This window comes from Natator depressus, chromosome 3 (assembly GCF_965152275.1).
Source record: "Natator depressus isolate rNatDep1 chromosome 3, rNatDep2.hap1, whole genome shotgun sequence".
NCBI lineage: Eukaryota > Metazoa > Chordata > Testudines > Cheloniidae > Natator > Natator depressus.
The window spans coordinates 109,503,134-109,529,714 of record NC_134236.1 but is presented as its reverse complement, the minus strand read 5'-3'; the positions used below and the strand labels follow the sequence as shown (position 1 = coordinate 109,529,714).

The 26,581-nt window shown below is 40.1% G+C and overlaps 2 protein-coding genes across 2 annotated transcripts in view; both read right to left on the bottom strand.

Annotated features, from left to right (window-relative positions):
- On the bottom strand, positions 1-19,709 carry ZC2HC1B (zinc finger C2HC-type containing 1B). The gene is made up of 8 exons (XM_074947600.1): positions 19,688-19,709; positions 12,387-12,451; positions 11,930-12,049; positions 10,573-10,714; positions 6,496-6,626; positions 5,370-5,463; positions 2,113-2,203; positions 1-25 (listed from the first exon to the last, which is right to left on the bottom strand). Exons 1-8 carry the CDS (start codon positions 19,707-19,709, stop codon positions 1-3), a joined length of 690 nt encoding a protein of 229 aa, XP_074803701.1.
- The window catches only part of LTV1 (LTV1 ribosome biogenesis factor), a 20,837-nt gene continuing 12,551 nt past the window's right edge, over positions 18,296-26,581 (bottom strand). The window contains exons 8-11 of the mRNA XM_074948545.1: positions 25,040-25,176; positions 24,682-24,734; positions 23,593-23,793; positions 18,296-21,971 (exon numbers count right to left, since the gene is read on the bottom strand). Of these exons, the coding sequence (XP_074804646.1) occupies positions 21,858-21,971; positions 23,593-23,793; positions 24,682-24,734; positions 25,040-25,176 (505 nt within the window). The 3' untranslated portion in view covers positions 18,296-21,857. The remainder of the gene's footprint in view (positions 21,972-23,592; positions 23,794-24,681; positions 24,735-25,039; positions 25,177-26,581) is intronic.

Below are 26,581 nucleotides of genomic sequence, written 5' to 3'. Positions count from 1 at the left end.
TTATCTTCCGCTTTGTGCTGGGAGTCTGAAATCAGTGAAGTGACATTTACTTACTATTAGTACTGGGACAAACCCTTCATACCGTGTTACTTATATTTTTTCCCCTCACAAAATAAGGTTAAACCAAAGCAACAGAAACAACAAAATTATCACAGCCAGTTAGATGAATTCAGCCAACCATGGAACAGCAACTATTTAGGCATTCATGAAAGGCTCTATAAATTCATGAGCTGATGCAGAGTAGAAAAAAGGAACAACAAAAGGTGCTTAATCCATAATCAGACACCTTCTTCTGCTTTTAAATTAAAAAAATATTAAACATGCTGCCCGTGAACCTGCCATTCCTTTATATGTAATACAAGAATAAACCGAATGGGCCATGGCCAGGTGGGTGAAAGCTCGGGCACTTCTTATCAGACTGCCCCACCCTTTACTTATGCTGGAGATGACTGGACGCTTTCAAACTTGACAAATTCTTTGCATACATTTTTTGGAAGTTTTCACAGAAACTGCTTGCTCTGTTACCAGTTTATCAAGTGGTTAAAATTTTTCAAAAATTTAAATTTCTGTGAAAAAATTTGATTTTTCAGAATTTTTCTACTTTCTAACTGATTCTGTTGTTGCTTATGGATTATGGAATACTTCTCGGAGTGGTATTTTCCCTGGTATTAAATCCTGTCATGCCTAGGGCCAGTGGAAATTGGCAGCAAATTTTCCCTATTTACTGGAATTTTTGCCCTGGATTTTGCGGATATTTTTGGAAAAATCCACTGGATTTTTAAAAGAAAATTTATACCAAATTATGTTTGTATTGAATAATTTGAAGTAAAACTGTCACTCAGTCTTGTTTTAAATTTCTTGCCCCCCAAGTTCAGAGCTTTCAGTGCCTACTTGAGATTTTCACATGAACCCTGCCCTGCCTTAGAGACCTTCCACTCTCCCATCAGACATTTTCCTGCCCTCGACCCCGCAGGTCCCATGCTAAGGACAAAAATTATGTTTAGACATAATATTCAATTTTTGGTAAAATTTGGTAAAACATAAAACTTGAAATCTTAGCAAGTCTGGGTAGGCTATATGAAAGTACATTCCATACAGATAAGTATTGTAGCTGGATGTTTCTATTAGTATACTTCAGAGTGATTATTCCACTGAGAGCAACAGGGAAGTTCATAGTTCTTAAAGCTAATGTTTCTTGGTGTATGTCTACACAGCAAAGAAAAACCTATGGCTGGCCTGTGCCAGCCAACTTAGGCTCATGGGGCTCGGGCTTCTTTGCAGTGTAGACTTCCAGGCACGAGCTGGAGCCTGGGCTCTGGGACCCAGCAAGGTGGGAGGGTCCTAGAGCCCAGGCTCCAGCTCGTGCCTGAAAGTCTACACAGCAATGAAACAGCGACGCAGCCCAAGTCCACGTCCCGCGGCTGGCCCATGCCAGCCGACTCGATGTCTAGGTGCTGTGTAGACATACCCACTGTGTCTGCAGTCTCAGGCAGAAAGCACTATCAGTTTACATTGAAACTGTTCCCTTACCAGCCAAGAGTTCCACCTAACACTTGAGAAAATTCAAGTTCTGTAGAAAAGAATACCAGAAAAGCCCACAAGGAGACCCTCCCTTCACAGAATGGGTGGAAATTCTGCTACATCAACTTCCAGTGGCACTAGTTGCGACATATTTCCTACATACTGTATATGTTGTTTACATTTAACAAGCCTAGCAAATCTGATCATTTGATTAACCTTACTGTAAAATATACATCAGCTTGGCAAAATGAGTTTTTTAAAAAATAATTTTGATGGATAATATCAACTTTTTTCAATTTTTAATCAATTGAAATTTTCACGATTGTGAGAATCTAGGCTCAGAATTATTTAATGACAATAGATGTTAAGATTAAGAAGTTAAAGCAAATTGTCAACATCACATGTCAAAACATACCAAGTAAATATCCTTGAAGCAAACTCTAATAACTTCAAGCATTGTTTTTGTCTATCTGTAAATTTTGTAATTTGATCATATGTCACTTTGTACGTGTGTACAGTGAAATTGATGTTTAACAACATTTACTCATAAAAATCTAATCCTTATGAGCCTCAATATAAAGTATTTCTTACTGAGAATCTCCTGAAGTATTTTTTCCAGAGGGTACACCGGATGTTTTTTTGGTTCTCTCTGGCATTCCAGCGGAGGACTGCACAGCAGGTCCTTTAAAAGCACAGTACTATATCTGAATAATTTTTTACATTAAATTACTTATTGCAAAATACACATATACATAAAACTGCCTGGGTTATACCTCCAATAATCATTAATGTAACTTTTTTTTTTAAAGGGACTTTTTAAAAACAAGTATTGCTCCAGATAACTGAGCAACTGATTACCCAATGGATGTTGACAGACATGCTAAGCGGAATGGTATTTAAAGAGAATGAACAGCTTTAGGAATGTGGTGTAGGTTGCTAACAGAGTCTGATGGGGGCAGGTGGGGGAAACCCTGAAAGAAACTTACCAAGCCCAACAATGGGATAGATAACAAATAGCACCTGGTTTCTAACTTCCCACCCTGCTCCAAAAAATACTGAATGCCAAATTCAGCATGTTTGGTGTGTTTAAGGGTTTTCTTGTTTTGCATGGGAAGACTGCCATAGCCTCCATGTTATCATTACTAATTTGTTGTCTCATGCACCTATATGCTTTAGGTAAAGGGATGTCAAAAATAAAATAAAAATAAATCAGAGTAAGAGAAGAATGAACAAGTCATAAGGTCTACTGACTGCAGTAAGACTAAAAACTGGGGTGCCCCTTGTGGGTCAAAAGAAACTTTGTCACACAAATTACATGCCAGCTGACAGCAGTGTCATATCAATAATACTTGGCATTCATAGCACCTTTCATTCAAGGATCTCAAAAGGCACAAGGATAATGGGCCCCCCTCTTATAATTTGGGTAAATACTCATCTTTAAACACTCATTATAAAAGATCTCAGACAGAATTACAAGGAAAAGATTCCAGCAATACTTTTCCAATACCGTGCAATCGCAATATATGTAAGAAATGAAAATAAGGACAGCAGATATATTGGAATTATAGTGACACCAAGTGGCAAGGGAAATTAATCTCATTTCTGCCCCATTCCTTCCACAAGGTCCACTATAACGGATAGAAAGATTCAGTTTACTAAGCTGTATTTTTATTTCACATTAATATTAAACCTACATCAAGCTTGATTCAACAGATTTCAAATTGCTGCCATCTACAAAATAACTATTATAGCATACAGAGGAATAATAATGGTGCAATACCCTTCTCATTACTCTTCTCCTTCTATTGCTTCTAGTCACAACCTGGTTCTTTGAGCGCATAAAGAAGATGTTGCAGCATTACTGAATTCTTCATTTAGCAAAATCCTTCACTGCCATTAACCTTACTTCTCAATAGTAGAGCTCAAATGCTAAAAACTAATTCTCTTCCTCAGGGATTACTACTGAAAAACTTTCTCCTCAGTTTCACTTTCTGGTGGTCATGCATTTATTTGTATCATGCTGCAAGTACTGGGGCTTCAAGGCATGCAGGGGAATGTTTACATTTAAAATATGCCTAGCTAACTTTTAATGCATTTCTAGTAATTTTTGAAAACCCAAAGACTTAGAAAAAACCTAAAGTACAAAAGGATACAGACAAGTAATTTTTAAAAACGCCCCAATGCTTCCTACATGGAAGCTTTAAAACCTCTCCCTCCTTCCCCCATTTCTTTTCTAAAAAGTATTCTAGAGAAGTGAGTTGAGAACTAGGGCTGGTTGAAGATTTTCAATGGAAATTTTGCAACTGGAAAATGGGGTTTTGTCAAAATTGAAGATTTTCTTTGGGAAAAGATTTTGTGGGAATTTTCCATTGAAAAAAATGAAATGTTTTTACTTTGGGTTGACATTAATCTCTGCGTCTGCCTTAACTACTGCAGTGGCTTATGAAAGTTGTACTTCTGGGTCCCATAAAGAACCACACTGGTTCAGCCACAGAAGTCCCATGAAGCACTGCAGCATCTCAACCATAAGGAAACACTGTGATACATCAAGGAAGATGTAATCTGCCCAGGATGCAGAGGGAACCCAGAACAACAACTACCATGAGACACTGCAGTGGCTCAGCCAAATGCAGAGATTAATGACAACTCAAAACAAAGCATTTGGACATTTCCAAGTTGAAGTTTTTCATTCTGTGAAATATTTTGACATTTTAACTTTGTCCTGATTTGGGATGAAAATGAATGTAGAAAGACTAGTTTCCAACAGCATGGAAATCCCATTTTGTGATCAGCTCTAGTCAGGACCTTCTGAGTTCTAATTCTGCTTCTGCCACTGATTCAATCACTGGCCTTGGCTCAAGACACTTAACTGCTCTGCCTCTGTTTTCTCACCCTGCGCCTCCCAGGATTATTGTAAGGATTATTGTAAGTTTTTGTGCAGCACTCTGAAGATGTGAAGTGCTAAGTATTATTAGTTCTGTGTGTTTGTCCTTTTCAATGCGGGGGGTGGGGGAGAAGAGGAGGGAAATAGCTTAATTCTGTCATGAGCAGGAGGAGCTAAGATCTAAATTTATTGTTCATTTACCAAGTTCTACACGTATAACACCTCCCCATCCTAGTCGACAAACACAGCCATATTTTCTTCGCCAGTCTGTGACACACTCACGTGATCCAATTACAAACATGGTTACATTCTGTCCACACAGTAGAAGTGTTGCTTTAAAAAAAAAGCCACAAAAACAACAAAACTACATTTGTGCAGCCACCCCGACAGTGCTGCCTAACTGGCTGTTGTGGTGCATTCTAGGAAAAGTCTCAGCAGCTGCTCCATAGTGCCTCAATGATTTCTACACAGAATGGCACCAGACAGCACAGGGGCCAATGCGTTCTGGCATGTGTTTTCATAGAGAGGGTCTGATCCTACAAGTTGCTGAACACCCTCAAGGCCCATTGAATTCAATGAGAGCTGAAAGTGCTTGATGCCCCATGAGCTGCTCAGCACCTTGCAGGATTGGGCCCAGACTGCACAGACAGTGAGTGATGACTGGTTATATAGGAAGACAGCCATCTACTGTAACTAGTCTATGCTGCTGGCAGGAGGTAACACCGTTAGCTGCCCGGGTTACTAAAATAATGTTACCCATGTTGCTGGAGGACACAAACCGCTGTTAGAGCCAACCAGCTCACTAACAGGATACAAAACTGGCTAAAAGTGGTAGTGCGGACAGGGTGATACTACTCCACCACATTTGAGCGGTAGCAGTAACTAGCGCCCAGTTGCAGAGTAGTAATGACCTTGTGCAAGTATTTCTGAATGTTCACTCGCCCAACCGATTGCAACTCCTTACCTGCAATGGCAGCTTCTTGGACTCTGTTCTGAAGCAGTGATTCCACAGCACTTGTTAAGGTTGGTTCTCTCCTTTGAGTCATTTGTTGCTTGCCCTGGTGAGGATAACACAAGCAGTCAGCATAGTTTCATGACAGAACTGACCAGGACTCAACTCCAGCAGAGATTTCATGGAGGTATTGAGAGGAGTCCATTTTCTTAATCCCCTCAGTGACAGCAGCAGCAGGCCAGAGCAGAGGGAAAGGCCACCAGTAGCTTGCTCCTTCCCCAAAGCATTATTCTCCCATCCAGTCTAAAACAGCCAAGACACTCAGAGAAGCAGCCCTTCAGTGACACACGTAGGCCTCTCCCCCTCAACAGCACCATCCCTTTGAGACACCCGGTTCTCCAGGAACTCCCGTTATTAGACACCCACCATCTTAACTATGGAGTTTTTTAAGCCTTTTGGTGGTAGATAAAGAATTTTATCCTTGATTTTTCCCCCTCCATTGTAGGATTTACCTTTCCCTCCATCAGAAAGCTGACCCTCCTCCAAAATTGAAATACTTAAAAGAAAATGAACTGGTGGGCATAACAAGATTTTTACTTTGCTGATTACTAGTTACTAACTCCGTCTGTCACTTATTTATTCCTTTTTTAATTAATGAACAATTTATGTTTTAATAAAATCTTTTAACAAAATCTTTCAGTAGAAGTTGTATAAACATTTAATAAACACAGCAGCACAGCTCAAGACACAGAGGATTAACCCCACTTCAAAGGCTACCAAAGGAATTCGGCCTTTGATATATCCCTTAGCATAGTACAGTAGTACTCTGTATCCAGCATGGAAGCTGTATTCGTTTTCATTACTCTACAGTTGCTTTCCTGGAATCGGATTAGAGAAGAGTCTGAAGAAGCTATTTTCTCCTCAGCGTTTGCTACCATACTTTTCTATAACTTCCTGCAGAGAAAGGAGCTCTGTTTTGAAGCAACTCACATTGCATTTAATTAAAAAACCAAAAATATCATTAGCTTCTCTGTGGTTTAAAGCTACATATGAATGTGGAGCTTCCCTCCCTACATCACAACCCATTCTGTCTGGTGAGCCTGTCTGCAAGAAAACACAAGGCGAGTGTGTTACTTACCAGGGCCTGTTTGCCTGCTTTCTGGCCTGGTGCAAAGACGCGTCGTGTAGCTTGTTCTTTGCAAAAACTGATGTGCCGCTCTGCTGCAGCTTCGTTAAACCTTCTCAAGCAGTAAGGACACTGAATATAGTCTGATTACAACAAAGGAATGGGTATGATTGAATCAACATCTCATAAGATATTGAGAGAGAACTGACTACTCTCTGGGAGACTAGGACTCAGGAGACCTGGGTTCAATTCCCAGCTTTGCCTGTCCTGTTGGGTGACCTTGGTCAAGTCACTTCCCCTCACTGTAACTCAATTTCCCCATCAATGCTAAGAACTGCCCTTGGAAAAATTCCGCACACCGTGGCAACTATGTTCATTTGATCTGTTTGTTGTAGAGATGAAGGCTGGGTGCCATGATCAATTGCAAAGTGTTGAGATTCTTGTTGTTGACATACAGGGCTTGGTCCAAAGCCCACTGAAATCAATGAGAGTTTCTCTCCCCTCTGATGTTGCACTACAAATCTCTATTCTGCATTCACTGAGCACAACTGGAGTTCCACATGTGGAATGAATGCAGAGTGGGCAAGAGAGTGCCACATTGAAGATATGTGGCATGGATCAGAGAGTTGCATTACTTCGTATAAATGTGGAGGACTACATTATGCTTGGCTTTTAAAAAAATAAAATGGAATAAAACTCTAGAAAAAACAAACAGACATGTGATTAACCAAAAGGATTACTGTACTATATACACAATAGTTTCAACCAATTTGCTTGGTACTGAAGTTAGGTTTGCCAGCCTGTAAGTGCCAGGATTGCCTCTGGAGCCTTTTGTAAAAATCAGCATTACATTTGCTATCCTCCAGTCATCTGGTACAGAGGTACATGAGTTAAGTCAGTTTAAACTAAATGGAAGGCTAAACAGAAGTAGGTCTGCAACTAGGGTCATTGATTTCAAAAAGGAAAACTTTACAGAATGAAGGGAATTAGTTAGGGAAGTTGCCTGGACTGAAGAACTCCGGGATCTGAATGTAGACGAGCCTTGGAATCATTTTAAGTCAAAGTTGCAGAAATAATCTGAAGCCTGCATTCCAAGTGGGGGGCGGGGGGGGCGGGGCAAGGGGGAAATCTCATACAGAAAGGTTACAAGACCAAACTGGCTCAACAAGCATCTCAAACTGGCTATTAAAAGAAAGCAGAGAGCCTACAAGGAGTGGAAAAAGGGAGGGAAACAGCAAGGAAAGCTACCTCTTGGAGGTCAGAAAATGTGAGGATAAAGTCAGAAATATGAAAAACCTTACAAAGGAAATTAAAACCAATAGTAAAAGCTTCTTTTTAGTTATATGGCTAAAGAAAACAAGGAAAGAAGAAGTCGGACTGCTAAGCACCGAGGATGGGGTGGAGATTAAAGATAATTCTAGGTAGGGCCCAACACCTAAACAAATACTTTACCTCAGTATTAAACAACAGTAATGAGGAGCTTGGGGACAATGACGAGGTGACTAATGGGAACAAGGATACAGAAGTAGAAATCACATCCAAGGTGAAAGCAAAACTGAAACAGCTTAATGAGACCAAATTGGGGGCCCAGATAATCTCCATACAAGAACATTAAATGAACAGGCACATGAAATTGAAAGCCCAATAGAAAGGATTTTTAATAATCCATAAACTCAGGGGTCATAACCTAAGACTGGAGAACTGCAAATATAGAACATATATTTAAGAAATGGGAAAAAATGATTTGGGAAGTTAAAAGGACTATTAGTTTGATCTCAGTTGTATGCCAGGTCTTAGAACAAATTTTGAAAGACAGCGTAATAAAAGACATAGTTTTACAAGATGTAGACCAACCAGATCTCTTTCTTTGAAAATATCTTCAATTTTCTAGACAAAGGAAATGCAGTAGATCTAATCTATCTGGATTTCAGTAAAGCATTTTATATAGTTCCACATGGGAAATTATTCAGTTGGAGAAGATGGGAACTAACATAAGAATTGAAAGGTGGGTAAGGAACTAGTTAAAGGGGAGACGACAGTAAGTCATACTGAAAGGTGAACTGTCAGGATGGAGGGAAGTTACTAATGGAGTTCCTCAAGGACCAGTCTTTTGACCATTAATGACCTTGATACAAAATGTGGGAACGTGCTAATTAAATTTATGGATGACACATGTTGGGAGATATTGCCAATACAGAGGAGGACTGGAATGTTACAAGAAGATCTGGATGACCTTGAAAACTGGAGTAATAAAAATGGGATGAAATTTAATAGTGCAAAGTGTAAGGTCATGTAGTTAGGAACTAACAACAAGAGTTTTTGCTACAAGCTGGGGATTTACCAGTTGGAAGTGACAGAGGAAGAGAAAGACCTGAGTGTTTGGTCCATCACAGATGACTAAGAGCTGCCAATGTGATGTGGCCATGAAAAAAAACTAATGCAATCCTAGGATGCATTAGGCGAGGTATTTCCGGTAGAGACAGGGAAGTGTTACCATTGTACAAGGCACTGGTAAGACCTCATGTGGAATAGTGTGTGCAATTCTGGTCTCTCATGTTTACAAAAGATGAATTCAAACTGGAACAGGTGTAGAGAAAGGCTATTAGGATGATCAGAGGAAAGGAGAACCTACTTTACAAGAGGAGACTAAAGGAGTTGACTTGTTTAGCTAACAAAATGAAGGTTTAGGGGAAATATAATTGCTCTCTATAAGTACATCAGAGGGGTAAACACCAGGGAGGGAGAGGAGTTATTTAAGTTAAGGCCCAATGTTGGCACAAGAACAAATGGATATAAACTGGCCATCAACAAGTTTAGGCTTTAAATTAGATGAAAGTTTCTAACAATCAGAGGAGTGAAGTTCTGAAACAGCCTTCCAAGGGGAATAGTAGGGGAAAATTACCTAACTTGTTTCATGATTGAGCTGATAAGTTTATGGAGGGGATGGCATGATGAGATTGCCTAAAATGACATATGGCCCATCTGCATCTGGTATTAGCAGATATCTCCAACAACCAGATATAGGACAATAGATGGGGAGGGCTCAAAGCTACTAAAATAATTCTTTTACAGGTCTGGCTGGTGGGTCTCACCCACATGCTCAGGGTCTAACTGATCACCACATTTGGGGTCAGGAAGGAATCCCCCCCACCCCAGGACAGATTGGAAAAGATCATGGTGGGTTTTTGCCTTCCTCTGCAGCATGGGTCATGGATCACTTACTGGTTTGAACTAGAGTAAATGGTAGATTCTCTGTAACTTGAAGTCTTTAATGATTTGAGGACTTCAATGACTCAGCCAGGGGTTATGGGACTGTTGCAGGAGTGGGTGAAGTTCTGTGGCCTGTGATGTGCAGGAGGTCAGACTAGATGATCATGATGGTCCTTTCTGGCCTTAAAGTCTATGAGAATCAAGAGGCTCAACTTTCAAAGGTGCTGAGCACCCACACCTCTCTCACTGACCTCTGAAAATCCAAAAGGTGAAATTCATCCCAATGCAGAGGGCCAGCATGGGGCCTATGCCTGACTTACAGTTTATTCCAAGTAGTAAGCGCTGAAATTCACCCTTTGTTAGTCAATGGCAGAGTCAGGACTAGAAACCAACCATCCCAACTCCCACCCCAGAGCTCTGCTACTAGACTAGGGTGACCAGACAGCAAATGTGAAAAATCGGGATGGGGTGGGGGGGTAATAGGAGCCTATATAAGAAAAAGACCCAAAAATCAGGATTGTCCCTATAAAATTGTGACATCTGGTCACCCTATACTAGACTGATGAGTTGCTACCATTAAGGTTGAAAGGTCCAATTATTTTGCTTCCTCTGCAATTCATCTATGTTGCTCCACTTCTCCCTGATGCTACTAGTCACTGAACGCAGAAACCCTCTTTAGCTGCTCCCAGGGCTGCCCCTAATTCATGCTCTACTCCACCACTACATTTTAAAAACAATCAGGAATGAGGGAGTTAATGTTCACCTTGGATTGCAGAGAATGGAGTAAAGCTGAAGCCCATCTGTGAATAACAGGAACTTATTCTTTTACCAAGGAGAAGCAAGCACAAGAGCAGCAGTAAGTGAAACTAAATCACAAACCTGGATTGATGCTTGGAGGTGGAGGAGGAGGAGGAAGGGGTCGGCCCTCTTTCATGGCTTTCGTGACTTGCTTGGCTGATTGAATAGCATTAATAAAGTCCTCATGCAGCTGTCTCCAGTTAGATTTCTTTTCTGGTTGTTTCTGTAAAGGAAACGTATGGCAACAAACTCTATATATCCATCTGTGAAGCTATATAAAGACTTTGACTGAGGGTTCTTTTCTAAATAGATTTCAAAAGGAAAAAGAAATATTAAAAACAAATCTTAGGTCAAATCCACTTTCCTGAGTCTTACTATTTCCCCACCCAACCCTCACAAATTAACCAGTGCTCCAAGGGACCAATAAAGAATAGCCTCTCATATCAAGACATTTAGGTCACAGAGGACTATAGTTTATACTGGATGAAATATGAAAGTTAGCATGACAATCCCTTCTCTCTCTCCCCCCCACTTTTGATCTCCTCTTATATTTTTTGCCTCTTTCCCCCAATCAAAGTCTGAAACTGATTTCTCCATAGCCTGCTGCTGTTCCTAGATCAGCAGCAGCAAACACACAATACAGCTACCACAGCAATACAGATAATGATCTTCCTTGAATAAAGGAATAAAAATTGCTTACTGTTTGAATTTAATAGCAATGAAACTCTGCAGCTTTGTCCTTGGGACTTTACAGGCCACAGATGGCTCGAGCTGAACCTTGAGCATTTCTGCACCAGATCAGTGTCCTGCCATCACTTCCTCTCGCTGACCTAACTAGAGAGGAAGCTGTAAGGAGCTTGTATGTTATTCATATAAAGAAAAGGAGGACTTGTGGCACCTTAGAGACTAACCAATTTATTTGAGCATAAGCTTTCGTGAGCTACAGCTCACTTCATCGGACGAAGTGAGCTGTAGCTCATGAAAGCTTATGCTCAAATAAATTGGTTAGTCTCTAAGGTGCCACAAGTCCTCCTTTTCTTTTTGCGAATACAGACTAACACGGCTGCTACTCTGAAATATGTTATTCATGTTTCATTTTTAAGGAAAACTCCTATAAGAACTGAGGCCTCCATGTGTTCCTACTGGTTTCACTGTGCACCAGCATGGCTCTTGCACTGAGAAGACGCCTTAAGTTACTGGAGGCAACAAGCCACTTATTAGCACTTGATAAAGCACAAAGGCTAGGGCTGGGGACAGGGAAGGCAAGAACAGAGCCAGACCCACAGTCGAGGAGACATTTCCCAAGAGAGAATGCCACGCACAGCGAAGAACCCTAGGCTCATTCAGGATACCCACTCATCGCTGGAGTGAAAGACAACATTCGTTGACCAACGATATTAGAATGAAGTCAACATGCCTGCTACACTGTAAACAATACCTTTGGTGGTGGCTGTTTCTTCACTGAGGGAATTTCAGTTCCCTGCAGTCTCTGTTTCAAAGAATTGAAAGGCTTCCGCTTTTTGGTGAAGACTTTCTTGCATATTGGCTTGTGCCTTAACTGGGATGCAAAGAAAAAACAAAATCTTATGGCAAAACCCTTGTGTTCTGCTAATGCTGCTTCTTTCTAAGGCATTATAATTATTTCTGCCACACTCTGGAATATTGCTAGATGAGAGAGCACAAATAACCTATTTACACCACAGGACAGGTCAGTACGCTGAACACTGATCAGATCAGTTTGTCTCCTTTTTCACAGAGTGAAAGTTTCTTTCAACATCTGTGTTTAACCTATTGGCATTTACTGCCCCTTCTCCCCCACCCAAACCCTCACAATTCCTCTACTTTCAGTTTTATGCATCTGGGGGTGGGGTGGGGTGGGGGAGCCTTTGTTTTACCAGAACATCTTGTGCAAAATGTCTTCCACAGGTTTCACAAGCTAGCAATTCTTGACTTCCGGCAGCTGTATAAAATTCAACGTATCAAACTATTAGTTACACAGGATTTCTTAAGGTCCCCCCCACCCCCCAAAAACAAAACAAAACAAAAAAACACAAAACAATGGTAAGAGCAGGCCCTATGATTTCTGGAACTGATTGTTTTGTTGTGAGAAAGCACCCTTTATACAGTCACCCATGGGTTTTATTTTTCTTCCCCCTTTGTGATTTCTTCACCTCAGTGGTGGGGTAAATTTCATACTTCACAGGTCTCCCTTGCCTCTGTTTGTCGTACTAACTGGGTGAAGCTGGCTCCTCATTTCCATATGACAGTTACTTTCAGAAACTTTAATATAAGAAATGTTAGGGGTTACCATTCAACTGAAGACTTACCAAGTGGCACATTTAGATCCTAGGATGATAAATGCCTAGATGGATAAAATTGTAACTTTAAGCCAACTGATCTTCTGCTATATACTTGTTCTAACGTCCTACTCTCTGCTATTGAAGACCACTATTTTTGGCAGGTCTGACATCTCACCCTCCGAGCTGTTGACTTCCTTCCCAGTCCTGCTCCTTCCCCACTGCCCAATGGAAGGAGAGTCTCATAAGCCCCCCTCTCTGCTGCCCACTTGTCAGCTCTGTTTTAACTCTCCACTGTTCCCTGCCTGAGAAAGGAGTGATGGACAGGTCATGTTGTGATTCTTGGGAGATGGTGTAGTGTGAGGACAAACACAAGAGCCATGTTTAAGCACCAAGTGGAGAACTCCTCAACCAGAAAATTCCTACCTTTAATAAACTCCCAGCTGCAACATATCCTGGTCCTCTCTGGAGAACCAGGTATGCTATAAACCCTCCACATCTTCCTTTCTTTATAAAGAAAGATTAAGACTAAGAATGTACGTACACACACACACACACACACACACACACACACACACACACACACACACACACACACACACACACACACACACACACACACACACACACACACACACACACCAATTCAAAATGAATTTCTAATGCCTTAAAACTATTTTCACGACTATGACCCTTTATCAATTGCATTTAAATAGTCCTGAGCAGTATTCTAAAGTTCAAGTCTTTGAAGTCTGGATCAGTCTTCCAGGCCACGTTCTCATTTCCATATTGAGTTTGTGCAGGGAGTTCCCTGTGGAGGAGGATCACCTACTGACAAAAGTACTTGCAGGTTCCAGATCCTCTCTGTATTGTCAGGAAACACTGCAGATGTACCTGATCCCTCCAGAGAAGTACTTGCAGAGTTCCCACCGGGAAGAATGGGGGAATTTCTGCCAAATTCCAAATGTCTCAGAGCTTTTAAGCCAAAAACTTTGTTTCCTGGTCTCAGTTCAGGTAGTGCTTTTGTTCTGTGCTGAATATTCAAGTGTTGTTGTTGCCGCCGAATTTTTATTTTGGCATACTGTTTTTTAAATTCCTTCAGGTTGCAGCACTTAGGTTTAAGCTGAATCAGGTAAAGGCATCCTGAATCACCTTCCCATCAGAAGTTCTGCTGGAGATAGTTCAGACACAAACAGTGTTGACCGATATGCCAAGGAATGCTTTTTATGGGTCCAGTGATTTTTGCAGAAGTCTTTTTGGAGTCCACACTATTCTCTGCACTTCCCCATTACTCTGGGGTAATGTGGACTATGAGTACAATCTTCAAAATCAAGGTCTTTTGAAAATGCTAGAAAGGTTTCAGAGGTAAACCAAGGCTCATTATTAGATATGAGGACTTCTGGAGCTCCATATCTTTCAACTACTGACTTTGGTTTCTGGATGACCTGTGCTGATGAAGTCTGCCAATATATCTGGAAAAGTAATCAACTACAATACATGTATGTGTGCCCTTTCCAGAAAAACAAATCTGTGGCTAACCACTGCCAAAGTCTGTCAGGTAGCTCTGCAGAGAGTAATGGTTCTGGTGATTTTTTTTCCTTTTACATATCTTGCAGCGCTCTACTAAAGTCTGAATTGGCCTACTCAGACCAGGCCACCATATGGATTGTTGTGCTTGTGCTCTGTGCTTGTTTATACTTTGGAGTCCTTCATGAATTTTGGCGAGCATCTCTTTCTGAAGTACCACAGGGAAGGACAGTGCATTCTTATCCACTGTGTGAAGGTCATTTTGGTCCTCTCAATATGGGGTCTGCTGAAAGGTGACTCCTTTGACCTCACCTTCTTTGACAGAGTTGAGTCAGTTTCTGGCAAGTCTCATCCTTTAATTGTTCATCTCTAATTTTCTAACGTTAGCTGGCAGATGCTAGAATTGCTGCCAGAACAAGGTCATTAAAGCCTTTGACATGTTTCTCTAAAGCCCTTTCATCTTTTGGTGCCGGCTGCTCAATTTGGGCTCCAGACAGAGTGTTTGTTTCTGGGTGTTTTCCCTGGTATGTGTTCAATGTTGGGGGGAAAAAATTTTCCATCACCCACAGTCAAAATCTCTGAATCATAGGTGGAAGATATGACACCCTGCTCATGTCACCCAGGACTGTGTTACCGCCCTGACTCAGCGAGCCTTGCTGCTGCTAAGCTATGAGTCAGCCCACTGATACACCAGCTTGGCCACCTTGCCAGAAAACTGCTCAGGACTCTGCCAGCCCAAACCTTTCCTTGCAAGTAACACACAGTCAATCCCAATTGCCAAGTTCCCCAGAGTCATCTTTTCACTGGACCCTCACAGAAGTTCACTGCCACACCAGCCTGTTACTTTGGCTAAGGATTTTATTCTTCAGTTTAATATGCAGCACTGAGATGTTTTTGTAACAAAACGAGTATGTTTATTAACAAAGAACAGATATTTACGTGATAAGTAAGAAAGACTAGGAAACAGTTATAGTTGCAAGTAAAAACAAAACAAAAACATGCTTTCTCGTAACCAAACTGTAACTTCAGCAAGTTGTAATCTTGGTCTAAGCAAGGTTTCAAACCCCAGAGATGTCAACCCCCTTGGTTCAAAGATCCAGCTTTCTCAGATTACAAGAGCTCTGGCCCCTTGTATCCACCACAGCAATGGATAACTATATATATATATATATATATATATATATATATATATATATATATATAGCTTCTGCTTGTACCTTCCTAAATATCATTGAACCTGTTTCAAAAGGCAGGAAGGCTTCCTGGGGTGCAGCCTCCATCCACCCCTTGCAATTGTTAAACTGTCAGCTTTCCTTACTTGCTTGCCTGATGGGTTTATTTGACTTACATGTAAATGTCATTTTCATTGTTTTTAGTCTCACCTTGCTTAGTTTATATTGGAGACTCACTCAAGCCAGGAAAACAACATTCCTTTGTCTAGGACAAAGCCTGGGCTTAGGCACTGTTTGCCAAACACATTAAGAACAGAATTATGGCTGTGTGCTAGAAATATTTTTACACTGCACCTATATCACACAATACTATTAATGACCAGCAGGTTACCAGTTTGCATATGACACTTTAAAGATACAGATTATGGCACTGGCAAATTGGGGGACGGAGTGTATCAGGCCTGATGAGAATTATGGTATGGTGTGCCCTCTGCCACTTGGCATTGAGGGGCTCCCTCGCTTACAGGTCATCCATTGGTTTTGAACCCAATAATCCTCTTAGGGCTTGTGATTGGTTTCTGAGTTAAAATTCAAGCCAGATATGCAGGACCAAGGGATTGCCAGAGCTTCCTTTTCCACCTGAATATGCCACTGATCAGTTTCTCTAAAGCTTCTTGATATGAATGCAACAGGTCTCCTGGCTGCTTTTTTGTGAGCACTACCCCAACCCATATGAAGAGGCATCTGCTGCTACTGTTGATGGATAGTTTACTGAATAGTGTGTCAGAACAGGCAGAGATGTCAGTAGTTCTTTTATACAATTAAATGCATTTTGTGGTGCAGTCCACCAGATCACATATTGTGATCATTAAGAAAATTCCTTAAGGATTTTGTTAGAGGAGCTAAAATTGGTAAGAATTTTCCAAAATGATCTGTTGTGACCAGGAATCTTCTTACAGTAGAAACAGCTTTGGGGTCAGGTAAGGTGAGTAATGCCTTTAGTTTGTTGGAATCCAGCTGAATTCCGTTTGCTAAGTATGAGTCCTATAAATTTTATCTTCTTCTTTCCAAATTCACATTTCTCATTCAGAGTGAGCTTGTTGAAAACATCTCAAAACTGCATGTAGTCACTCAAAGTGTTCATTTTTATCTCTACCATATACCAACACATCATCTGCATCGCAAAGGACTCCAGACAAACCTGATGCAATCTGAGACAGTCTTTTTTGGAAATGTTTTGGTGCTGAAGATATGCCAAATGGAAAATGATTCAAACAGTACCTTCTAAAGGGAGCGATGAGAATAGTTAACATATAGATTCTTTAGCAAGGGGGATTTGCTGGAAGGTTGGGATAGCATCTAACTTTTAAGACTTGTGTTTGGTTAAGTGCAGGAAGCACATGTCTTTCTCTACCCATGCTTTTATTAAGATGTCTAAGATCCACACGAATTGAGATTTTGCCAGTGGGCTTTGGTATACAGCCACCCCCACACCAGTCACGGGGGGGGGGGGGGGGGAAATCTTGCCATTCTTCTTTGACTTTCCCTACCACAGCTATAGAAATGCAGCATGGGGCTGTGAAGCAAAGGGAGTCGTTGATGACAGTCAATTTTTTTTTATACTCCCCTGACAGCTTTCCTAGCATAATGCAGACATGTGGATACACCTCCTCTATAGTTTGCTTTGTGCATTAGCACCAAATCTCTGTACAACTTCTCATGAGTTATGTATCTTGATACTTGGATGCTAATATCTAAACTGTATTCTTAAATTTATCCACCTAAATTTGGGTTATTGCTGATTATGTACTCTATGTAGCATGTGACTTTTAAAAACAAACTTTGTATCTGTGGATAATCTAAGCACTGTACCCAGATGTACACTCTTTTCTCAGCCTATGTCTTACATAATTATTTTAACATTAGCTTTAATAAAAATTTTTAAATTTACCCATTGTGAAAGGTAGCTGATTGGCAACCCTAGAGACTGAAATGTAGGGGCAAATACAGCACAAGTACCTTGATGTGGAGTGGCCACCTTGAGGCAGTTAATCTTCCATGGCAATTTGCATCCTTAGTCTCTCTACTGACTTTGCACACAAGCATGCCAATTTCGCTCATGGTGACACAGATAGTTTCCCCTCAAGAACTGACTACAACAGTTTATTTTCCATAGGCCAAAACAGCCATGAGGTAGTAGCACATTTTAGTTATTATTACCCATTAGAACTGGTTAACAAATTTTTGCTGAGCATTTTCCATTGAAAATTAAATTTTTAAGGGGAAAAAGGGCATTGGAATATGCTCTTAGTTTTCAAAACAAATTTCAAGAAGTTTAACATTTCAAGCTTTCTTTTTCAAAACAGCGAGAAAATTCCCACTCACTTCCTTCCCACATCAGAAAGCAGTGACATTTTTTTTTAAATTAAGTGAGAAAGTACCGTTTTACTTCCCTCCCCCTGACTTTTCTAGTGGGTAAATGAGTTCACCGGTGAGAGAAAAAGGGGGAAAATCCTGTAAAACCTAAACTGTTTTCTGAAACAACACATTTTTTTAAGAAAAACTTTTCATTGAGAAATTCCATTTTGAGTTCTCATAAAACAGAAATGTGTAAAAAACAAAAATCAAATGATTGTTTTTAAGTTAACCACCTCCAGTGACCATGAAGGAATCAAGTCTTCTACACAGAGTTGAAAGGCTCTCTAGGCAATTATCTAGTCACCCAGGAACCATCTTTAACAAGTGCTATTGAGGCTTTAGATAAACCTGGAACAAGGAGTGGTGTAACTAACATTTGTGAAGGTGTTAATTTTTGATTTCCCTAGTATTTTAATATCTGGAATGTAGTGTATGAGACTGGAACAGTAAACTTTTACAAACAAAAGCTGAAATTGCCATATACACCATGAAACAAATTTAGGGGTACCTTTGATTCAGACTACAAAGGAAATGAGTACTGCAAAACCACATACCGAGATTAAAGTCGACCTGATCTTCCTCATGCTGCCTGCAGCATGGCAAAGAACTAGGTCATTCTATGACATCATAATGGGAGAGTGTATTGTATCACATCTCCAGACAGTATGTCACTACAGAGATTACAGCTCAACAGAAAAAGGAGAAGCTGGATGCCCACACTGAGGTTTTGCTTTATTCCAATCCTTTTGATTTATAAGCCACAAAAAAAAAATTAGGATCCTTAATGATGCACTGACTGAGTCAACTTGAAAATGATTGCCTGTATTTTTAAAAGCAGGAAGACCCATTTTGTGGTTATTACAAATGTGACACAGCCTTTTTTCTTTAGCAGACAATATTTAACAGATGAATTAAATAATGTTCAAGAAAGATTATATTTTGTAGCAGATAAGTAATGTTCATTTGCAAGTTAATTTTGTATTAAGGGGCTAGCAGAAGTTTAGTATTTGTTCAAATAGCTGGGAGTGATCCAGACTAAGCCAAGTAGTAGGTGCATTAATAAATAAGCATATATGAAAATGCATATCAGCTAACAGCCTGTATCACAACCCCAATAAATTACAAGTTTGCATATATTTAGACACAAGCCACCTCTATTTTAAGGTTATGCTGTACCAAACCCAATATGGAAGATAACTGCAGGCATTTTGGGAAGCCACAAACGTTTGATCAGTTCCATGAATACAAGTATAAACTAAACATAAAACCTCACATGCCATATTCCTAATAGTGTCCTTATGATCTTTCGTGTCATAAGAAGATCTGGAGGTACAAGGAAAGAAGAGAGCAGCGTGTATTAGTACTTACCCCTAATTCCCAGACTGGCTTATAGGGTATTACCAACATTCTCATGGCATAATGCAAGGCATATCATGACACTGACTGTAGCAAATCGAATAGCTAAAGAAATTGTGATTATTCTTTAGGTATGTAGGACAAAATCAATTCAGGTTTTCTTGCTTGATCTGGTTCAGAGTTTTGGCAGCAAAGCCTAGCTACAAGCACATATACCCTTTTTCATTACTTCCCATCTCTGCTTCAGCAACTGAACAGAATATCCAACTGCAGAGGATTATGGCTTGTGTACTTCAGAACTGTACACAACAGCAGACAGATCATAGTTCTCTTTTAAAACATGTGGCAATATTTCTAATAAACTCATGTTCACTAACCCACAAAATTATACTTAACTCAAAATATTAAGCTTTGCACGTTACTCACCTGTTCCATGCATCTGATTCATCTCTATATGCAAATTTCTCAAATTCCCTCTTTAAACACTTTCAGGAAACATGGGTGCTATGTAGTCAACTTTTACTTATGCAGTTCAAGTGCTTGCAATAATCCAAGTTGCCAGTTATTAGCAACCAAATAATTAACAATTATGACACATACATCCCTGCCCTATCCTATGATATACATGAAAACTAGTATAGCTAAAAGTCAAGTGAAAGCATGAACAAAGGCGTTGTTGTCATACAGGACTTCTACAAATTTTTTTCCCCAGATATCATACTTCGGTGGGCTAATTTCTACAGATCTGGTTAATATAGACCGTGGGAAGAGATTTGAGAGAAAAGGAAACTGGTTTTAGGTTTGAATTTCAATAGTTCAATCTCACAAGCACTTCAGATGTTATAACCAAAGCACTTCTAATAGTTTCTATACACAGAGGATTCACACTGCTTTCTGCTCTTTGCTCACCCTCATTTAGTGTTCGTAAGGACAAGGGAAATACATGTACTGCTGTGTCAGTTCATACTAGGGATAGATAGAAATTAAAACAATTGCATCAGACCCATCAAGGAGAGAAAGTTTGTGTTGAAGAACTTAAAGAAACTTCCAAAAGCAATAAAACAACCTGACAAAAAAATTACAAACTATGGGAAAAAACCTTATTTCTTTTCTTTTTTAAGCCTCACAGGCACCAGTCCTAAAGTGCTCAGGATTTAGCAGCTAACTGGGAGGAGATTAAATTAACCGTAATTTAAATTCTCTCCCCTTATATCCTGGGCACCAGTCCAGAACTCTTCCAAAAATAGCACCCGAAATCCTAGCAAAAGGTTATGATTCTACCAGAATCTCCCACCCATAAGCAGCATACACAGAGACTTTTACATTGAGCTTGCCATGGCAAGACGGCATAAACGGATGTTCATGTTGTGGTCCTATGGAACTACAAAGATGAGGTACTTCCCTTTTCTGCTCATAAAGGGGCAACGCTTGTTCACCTTTCTGAGGTGTATAGGTCCATTGCCATCAACAGAATGACGGACATCAAAGCCAATGCAGATTCAATGCTAGAGAGTCAGAACAAAGGTGTTTACGGTGTCTGATTAGGATGAGCCACCGCCCATCTCCAAGAGGTTCCTGCCTAGGACATGGATGATTTAGACCCCATACAGCACCACAGCTTGCATTTGTAGTTTAGCTCCCTCACAGTGCACTTCTAAGGCTTCAGAGTTAAGGTCCCAGAAAGGTCAGGAAATGCAACAAAAATTCTGTTGCATCACATACATGTAGCATACTCTACTCCTTTTTTTCTGGTTGTGTATAGTTTTGACTTATTACTGTTTGAATATTTTATAGCAAACACTGTATGCGAGACTGTTCAATACAGCCAAGTTAATTTCATGAGGAAATTATGTTAATGTTGCTAACTTTGATTTTAAATGCACAACCTAAATCTTCCATTAAATATCTTTAATTATTTCACCCGCCAAATGAAATGGAAAATTTATTTAAATTTAAGGGTTGTCTAAATTCACAACTGTTTTCTAAACATCTCTCTTAAAATACGATTTTCCAATACGCTTCACAGTAGTATTCAAACAGCAACAGAAACTTCAGACAGGGCTTGGGAGAAAATAATGCATATTCTTGACATACAGAACCGTACTAATGCCAAAGCGTGGTTTCCAACCGAGCCTGCATGTAAATACCATTGTAAAGGGAGGGAAAGAATTATTTTATGCACATTCAGATAGGTAAATCTAATTCAGAAACAGCACCGAGATCTCTTGAATCACAGTAGTAAAATTCTCAATATGTACAAAACCGGCTGCATAGAAAATATGTATTTTGCTGTAACTTAAGTACCATAAAACACTCCCAGTGCAACTCTGTTTATAAATAGCTGCCATGTTATGTCCATGACAGAAAAATACAGTAATACTACTGTACATTTTAATTTGTAACCAAAAATTGTTTCAGCTGTTTACATTTAAAAAGAGATGGTAAACTACTTGATCTGGTTATAGAAAAATTCAAATACCATGTTATGAACTTATATCCATGATGGGACAAGGTTAAAAGAGTCAGCATCTTCCCAAGATCATAGCACAAAGAACAACGCAAAGAACTTCCCACAATATGAAAGTCATCAGTTCCACTATGACAGCTTGAGCCCTTGAACATTCTGTCTCAGATTCAGCAGTTCTTTTTCTTGCCGTGTTTTTTCCAACTTGAAGGCTAATTTGTTGGCTTTCTTCTCCATTCTGCGTTCCTGCAAACATGAATGACTTACACATTAAAAACCTATTTTCGAGATTTGCAGAGAAGTATATAATTCACTCCCAACACCTTTACAATCCGAAAGAGATATCTGAATAACTTTCAGAAACATGCTAAATAAGGCCTGCTCTACACACAAAACTTAGGTCAACTTAGCAACATCGCTCACAGGTATGAAAAATTCAATAGTTCAGACAACCTATGCCCCAGTGCAGTCACCACTGTGTTGATGGAAGTAGGGGTCTACACTACAGCAGAATAGTTGCAGTGCTGCAACAGTACTGTTGTAACTCCTGTAGTGTAGGGTGCCACACTTATCTTACTTCTGGTGGCATTCTGCACCAAAAACTTAAAAATTCTCCAAATTTTATTTGTCAAAAGAACACTATATAATCATGCCAGGTTTCAATTATTTTGGTAATTTATTTCAAAATACCTGTCAGCAAGTATGTTTGTAACAATTCAGACACACAAAATTTCCCCCAGGAGTAGAGTTAAAGAAACCCCTATGACAACCCAGTTCCTGTTTCTCTGCCCGCCCTCCTCCCCCCTGCATTCACCCAAGCCCCATCCTCCCAAGTCCAGTTGCAGGGCCCCCCAGCCCAGATACTCGCACCCCGTCCCTGGCCTAGATACCCACACTCCCTTCCCCACTAGAGCCCAGGTGCAGGGCCCCCCCCTTCTCCAGACACCCTTTTCCCACCCTGCAGGGATCCACAGGGAGAAACAGCCTGATGTTTGGTCTCAGGCTTGCAGAGTTTCCTGCGTGCTGCCCTCTCCTTCCCACAGGGCATGCTGGGAACTGTAGCTGCCAGGAACCATTTAGCTCCCTCTCCCTCCCCCCAGCAGTGTCTTCTGTGTGCGAGCTGTGCCCAGCTGTGGGGGCCCCAGTGGCAGCTATCAGCACTGCAGCCCATTTCTGTGGGGAAAAGGAAATTCTGTGTGCACATTAATTTCTGCAAAATTCTGCATCGCGCAGTGATGCAGAATTCCCCCAGGAGTAATATCTAAGTTTTAGAAGACACGCTGCTTCACATCCTCTTTTCCTAGGTTGAAGCAAGTTAGACTTTTATATAACAAAAGACTCCAGTTTCAGATATCTCTTCTGTTTTTCCTTTGCCAGTAGCTGGCATGATCCGACTTTTAAAGGTCAGAATAAATGAAACAGGGGTGGTGGTAGCGGCAGTACCAGAAAAGATTAAAAGTAGGAAGTGAATTTACTTTCTGCAGTAACAGCCCCAAGAGAGGGAGGGGGAAAAAAAAAAAAAAAGGAGACTAAAGACAGAGAGGGAGAAACTAAGAGCAGATAGAAGAGCGAAAACTAAGTAGAGAAAAAAGGATATTGACAGAAATCGAGAATCTTTGCGGAATGATTGACAAGAAAACATTTTCCTACTTTTGGGGGACAAAAAATAATCAAACTTTCCAGTGGATGGTATTTTCCAGAAAGATACAGAAATCAACCCTTGAAGACCAGTGGATTTTTCCCAATAATTCCCAGAAACAAAATAAATTGATTTAAAAGAAAAAATGTTTTTTAAAAAACAGAATAATGAGGAACAGAACACATTTTCCTGAGGGGTTGTCTTAAAATATTCAAGACTAGATTTTACCTTTCGTTCTTCCTTTATAGCTTGTTTTCTAGCTTTTCGATCCTCTCTGCTCTCATTTTTGGAACGTGGTTGTGTGGATACTCTTGGCAGATCACTTTGATCAATCATTTGCATGCGTTCAGTCTGCTTAGCCGTAAGACCTCTCTGAGGCAAGATATCCAGTGGGATTCCACTCTTCTGAGAAATTTTGATTGGTTTGGACTAAAATAGAGACAGACAATGTGCCAATGAATTAGTTGTCTTTAACCCTCCACCTTCCCTCTGCTTTTCTTATAAGGTGTATGGATCACCCTTGCTTATCAGCAACAACATAGAACCACCAATAATGCTGCAAATTTTCCAATAGTGAACACACAAGCCAAATTCTGCCCTCAGACAGATGTACATGATTTCCCATCAAACTCAGCAAGAACTACAAGTACCTATCTGTGGCAGAAGTTGGCCTTAAAGGTAAAAGTTATTTTTAACATTACTTTCCATCCCTTCTTTTATTTAAGTTTTACTTAAAGGTAACTAGAGTAAGGAAAAAATTAGGGTTGTATCCTCTTTGCTTCTTTATGAGGAGGTCTCAAAAAGAACAAGGTTTGCTTTTTTTTTTTTTTTTTAAACTTTAGAAATATCAAGATGTATTTTAAATTTTGCTGGGGAACTCCTTGGAGGACAAAAGAACTGTGGTGGGTGTTCTCAGTCCTCAAAGGGACAGTAGAGATCTACCTCCAAAAGAACTGATGTCTCCCAAGTGTGTGCAGGTCATACTCTTGATATTTGTGATATAATCTTACTAATTCTCCAGGAAAAACAGGTTATTCAAATTCTGAATTTTCAATGTAAAAATTATTCTTCCTCTCTTACCCCCTTCCCCATCTAAAAGAAAAAAAAAAAAAAAGCCACCTGCTAACTGTTTTATAAATCATGAAGCAGCAAAACGGAACACAACATTCCTACCTCCACACCCCATTTGCAGGTCAACTCAAAGACAAATATAGCCAACAGAAAAGTAACCGTCTTTGTCTTGACTCTACAAGCCATGCTGCTGCTTAGACTTCTGTAAGCTTCATATAATATAGAAAATAAACCTAATGATTTTACCTTTGCTGGCTCCTCAATAAGTTTTGGATGATTATACAAGTTTGAGTATGTACCTAAGGCAAGAAAGAAAATGAAGATAAGGGAGGGTTGTACACTGAAAAATACCACCTCCATTTTACATAGCAATTTTTAAAAAAGTTATACATTAAATTTGAAAGACTCATGGCAAGTAGTTATCTTTTAGTGCACTTAATACACACTTGGCCAAATTTCTTTAATGAGAACGTATGCTGTTATGCACTCTCAAAAGCACAGAGAAATGCAGAAGCTATTTAACTAGAAACCTTGCTATAAGTAACAAGACAATATACCATCTGCTTTACTTTTTCCAGGGATGGTAAGAGCCTCACATACTTACTCAAAATGGATTCACAATCCCACTTCTCTTTGGGTTCCTCAATAACTAAAGTTATGATTTCTTCTTCTTCCTCACCCTTCTCATTAAGGGGAGAATCTAAATCCTTTCTTGGTTCAAGAGCATCGGGTTTCACACAGCTTTTAAAGAAGGTAAGAAGAGAGGGTGGGAGTCAGGGAAAAGAAAAATAAGAATTTCACTATAACTTCTTAACACTGAAAAAAAGAATGAAGGGCTAACCCTTTCCCTCCACCCCTTTTATTTAAATCTGTGACTATATTAAAAAAAAACAAAAGACAGGAAAAACATTCCTACATGTGTTAAACAAAACAAACCACTCAGTAATATGACATGGGAATTTCTTTTCCTTTCCCCTATCCCACAAATCTCCAAAATAACCAGACTATTTAAATATTTGCACTGTCAGAGGTAGATTGCTAAGAAAGCTGCCTCTACTGTCAAGAATATTTGGCACACCTTAATGCAGGAAGGAGGAAACATCAGTGAACCAACTGGCTGGCTGACTGTCGTCCCCCCCAAATCTGAATGCAAAGGATTGGGTCATAAGTGTTCAACTAGGTAAGATACACAAATCATTCCACTATGTACCTAACAGGTTCTGCTGTACCATATCAGCAGATGAAGATACTCTGCTGCAGGGTCAATTACAACAGCAACAACAGAAAGACACATGGTAGGGGAAAACCTCAGTCCAAATCAGTAACTTCCTTGCAAATCAGAAGGGCTAAGGCGGCCTCTGAACATTAGCTGTAGTTAAGTGGGATACAATTATGTCCCCTTTTCAACAAGACTTCAAGCACCAAAAAACCCACTCCGCATCACCACGCAATTCAACTGAAATCCACTGCTAAATAAAAATATGAATACTTTACAAACACTAAACTAATTACATTCTACAAACAAAAATATTGTCTCCAAAGTAAATTAAAACTTAGATAGATTTTATCTTAATAAGTGAGATTACATGTAACTGGAAAAGGAGTACTTGTGGCACCTTAGAGACTAACCAATTTATTTGAGCATAAGCTTTCGTGAGCTACAGCTCACTTCATCGGATGCATTCATAATCAAAAAGGCTGATAAAGGAGGTGCTGTCGTCATCATGAATAGGTCGGAATATGAACAAGAGGCTGCTCGGCAGCTCTCCAACACCACTTTCTACAAGCCATTACCCTCTGATCCCACTGAGGGTTACCAAAAGACACTACAGCATTTGCTCAAGAAACTCCCTGAAAAAAGCACAAGAACAAATCTGCACAGACACACCCCTGGAACCCCGACCAGGGGTATTCTATCTGCTAACCAAGATCCATAAACCTGGAAATCCTGGATGCCCCATCATCTCAGGCATTGGCACCCTGAGAACAGGATTGTCTGGCTATGTAGACTCCCTCCTCAGGCCCTATGCTACCAGCACTCCCAGCTGTCTTCGAGACACCACTGACTTCCTGAGGAAACTACAATCCATCGGTGATCTTCCTGAAAACACCATCCTGGCCACTATGGATGTATAAGCTCTCTACA

What these genes read in the sequence shown, in the direction of transcription:
- ZC2HC1B (XM_074947600.1), bottom strand. Translation starts at nt 19,709, where the DNA reads ATGAATCAGATGCATGGAACAG. An exon ending in ACCTCCAAGCATCAATCCAG is followed by an intron (nt 6,627 to 10,572) that starts GTTTGTGATTTA and finishes TGTTGTAATCAG; the next exon opens with ACTATATTCAGTGTCCTTAC. An exon ending in AATACTTCAGGAGATTCTCA is followed by an intron (nt 26 to 2,112) that starts GTAAGAAATACT and finishes CACTGATTTCAG; the next exon opens with ACTCCCAGCACAAAGCGGAA.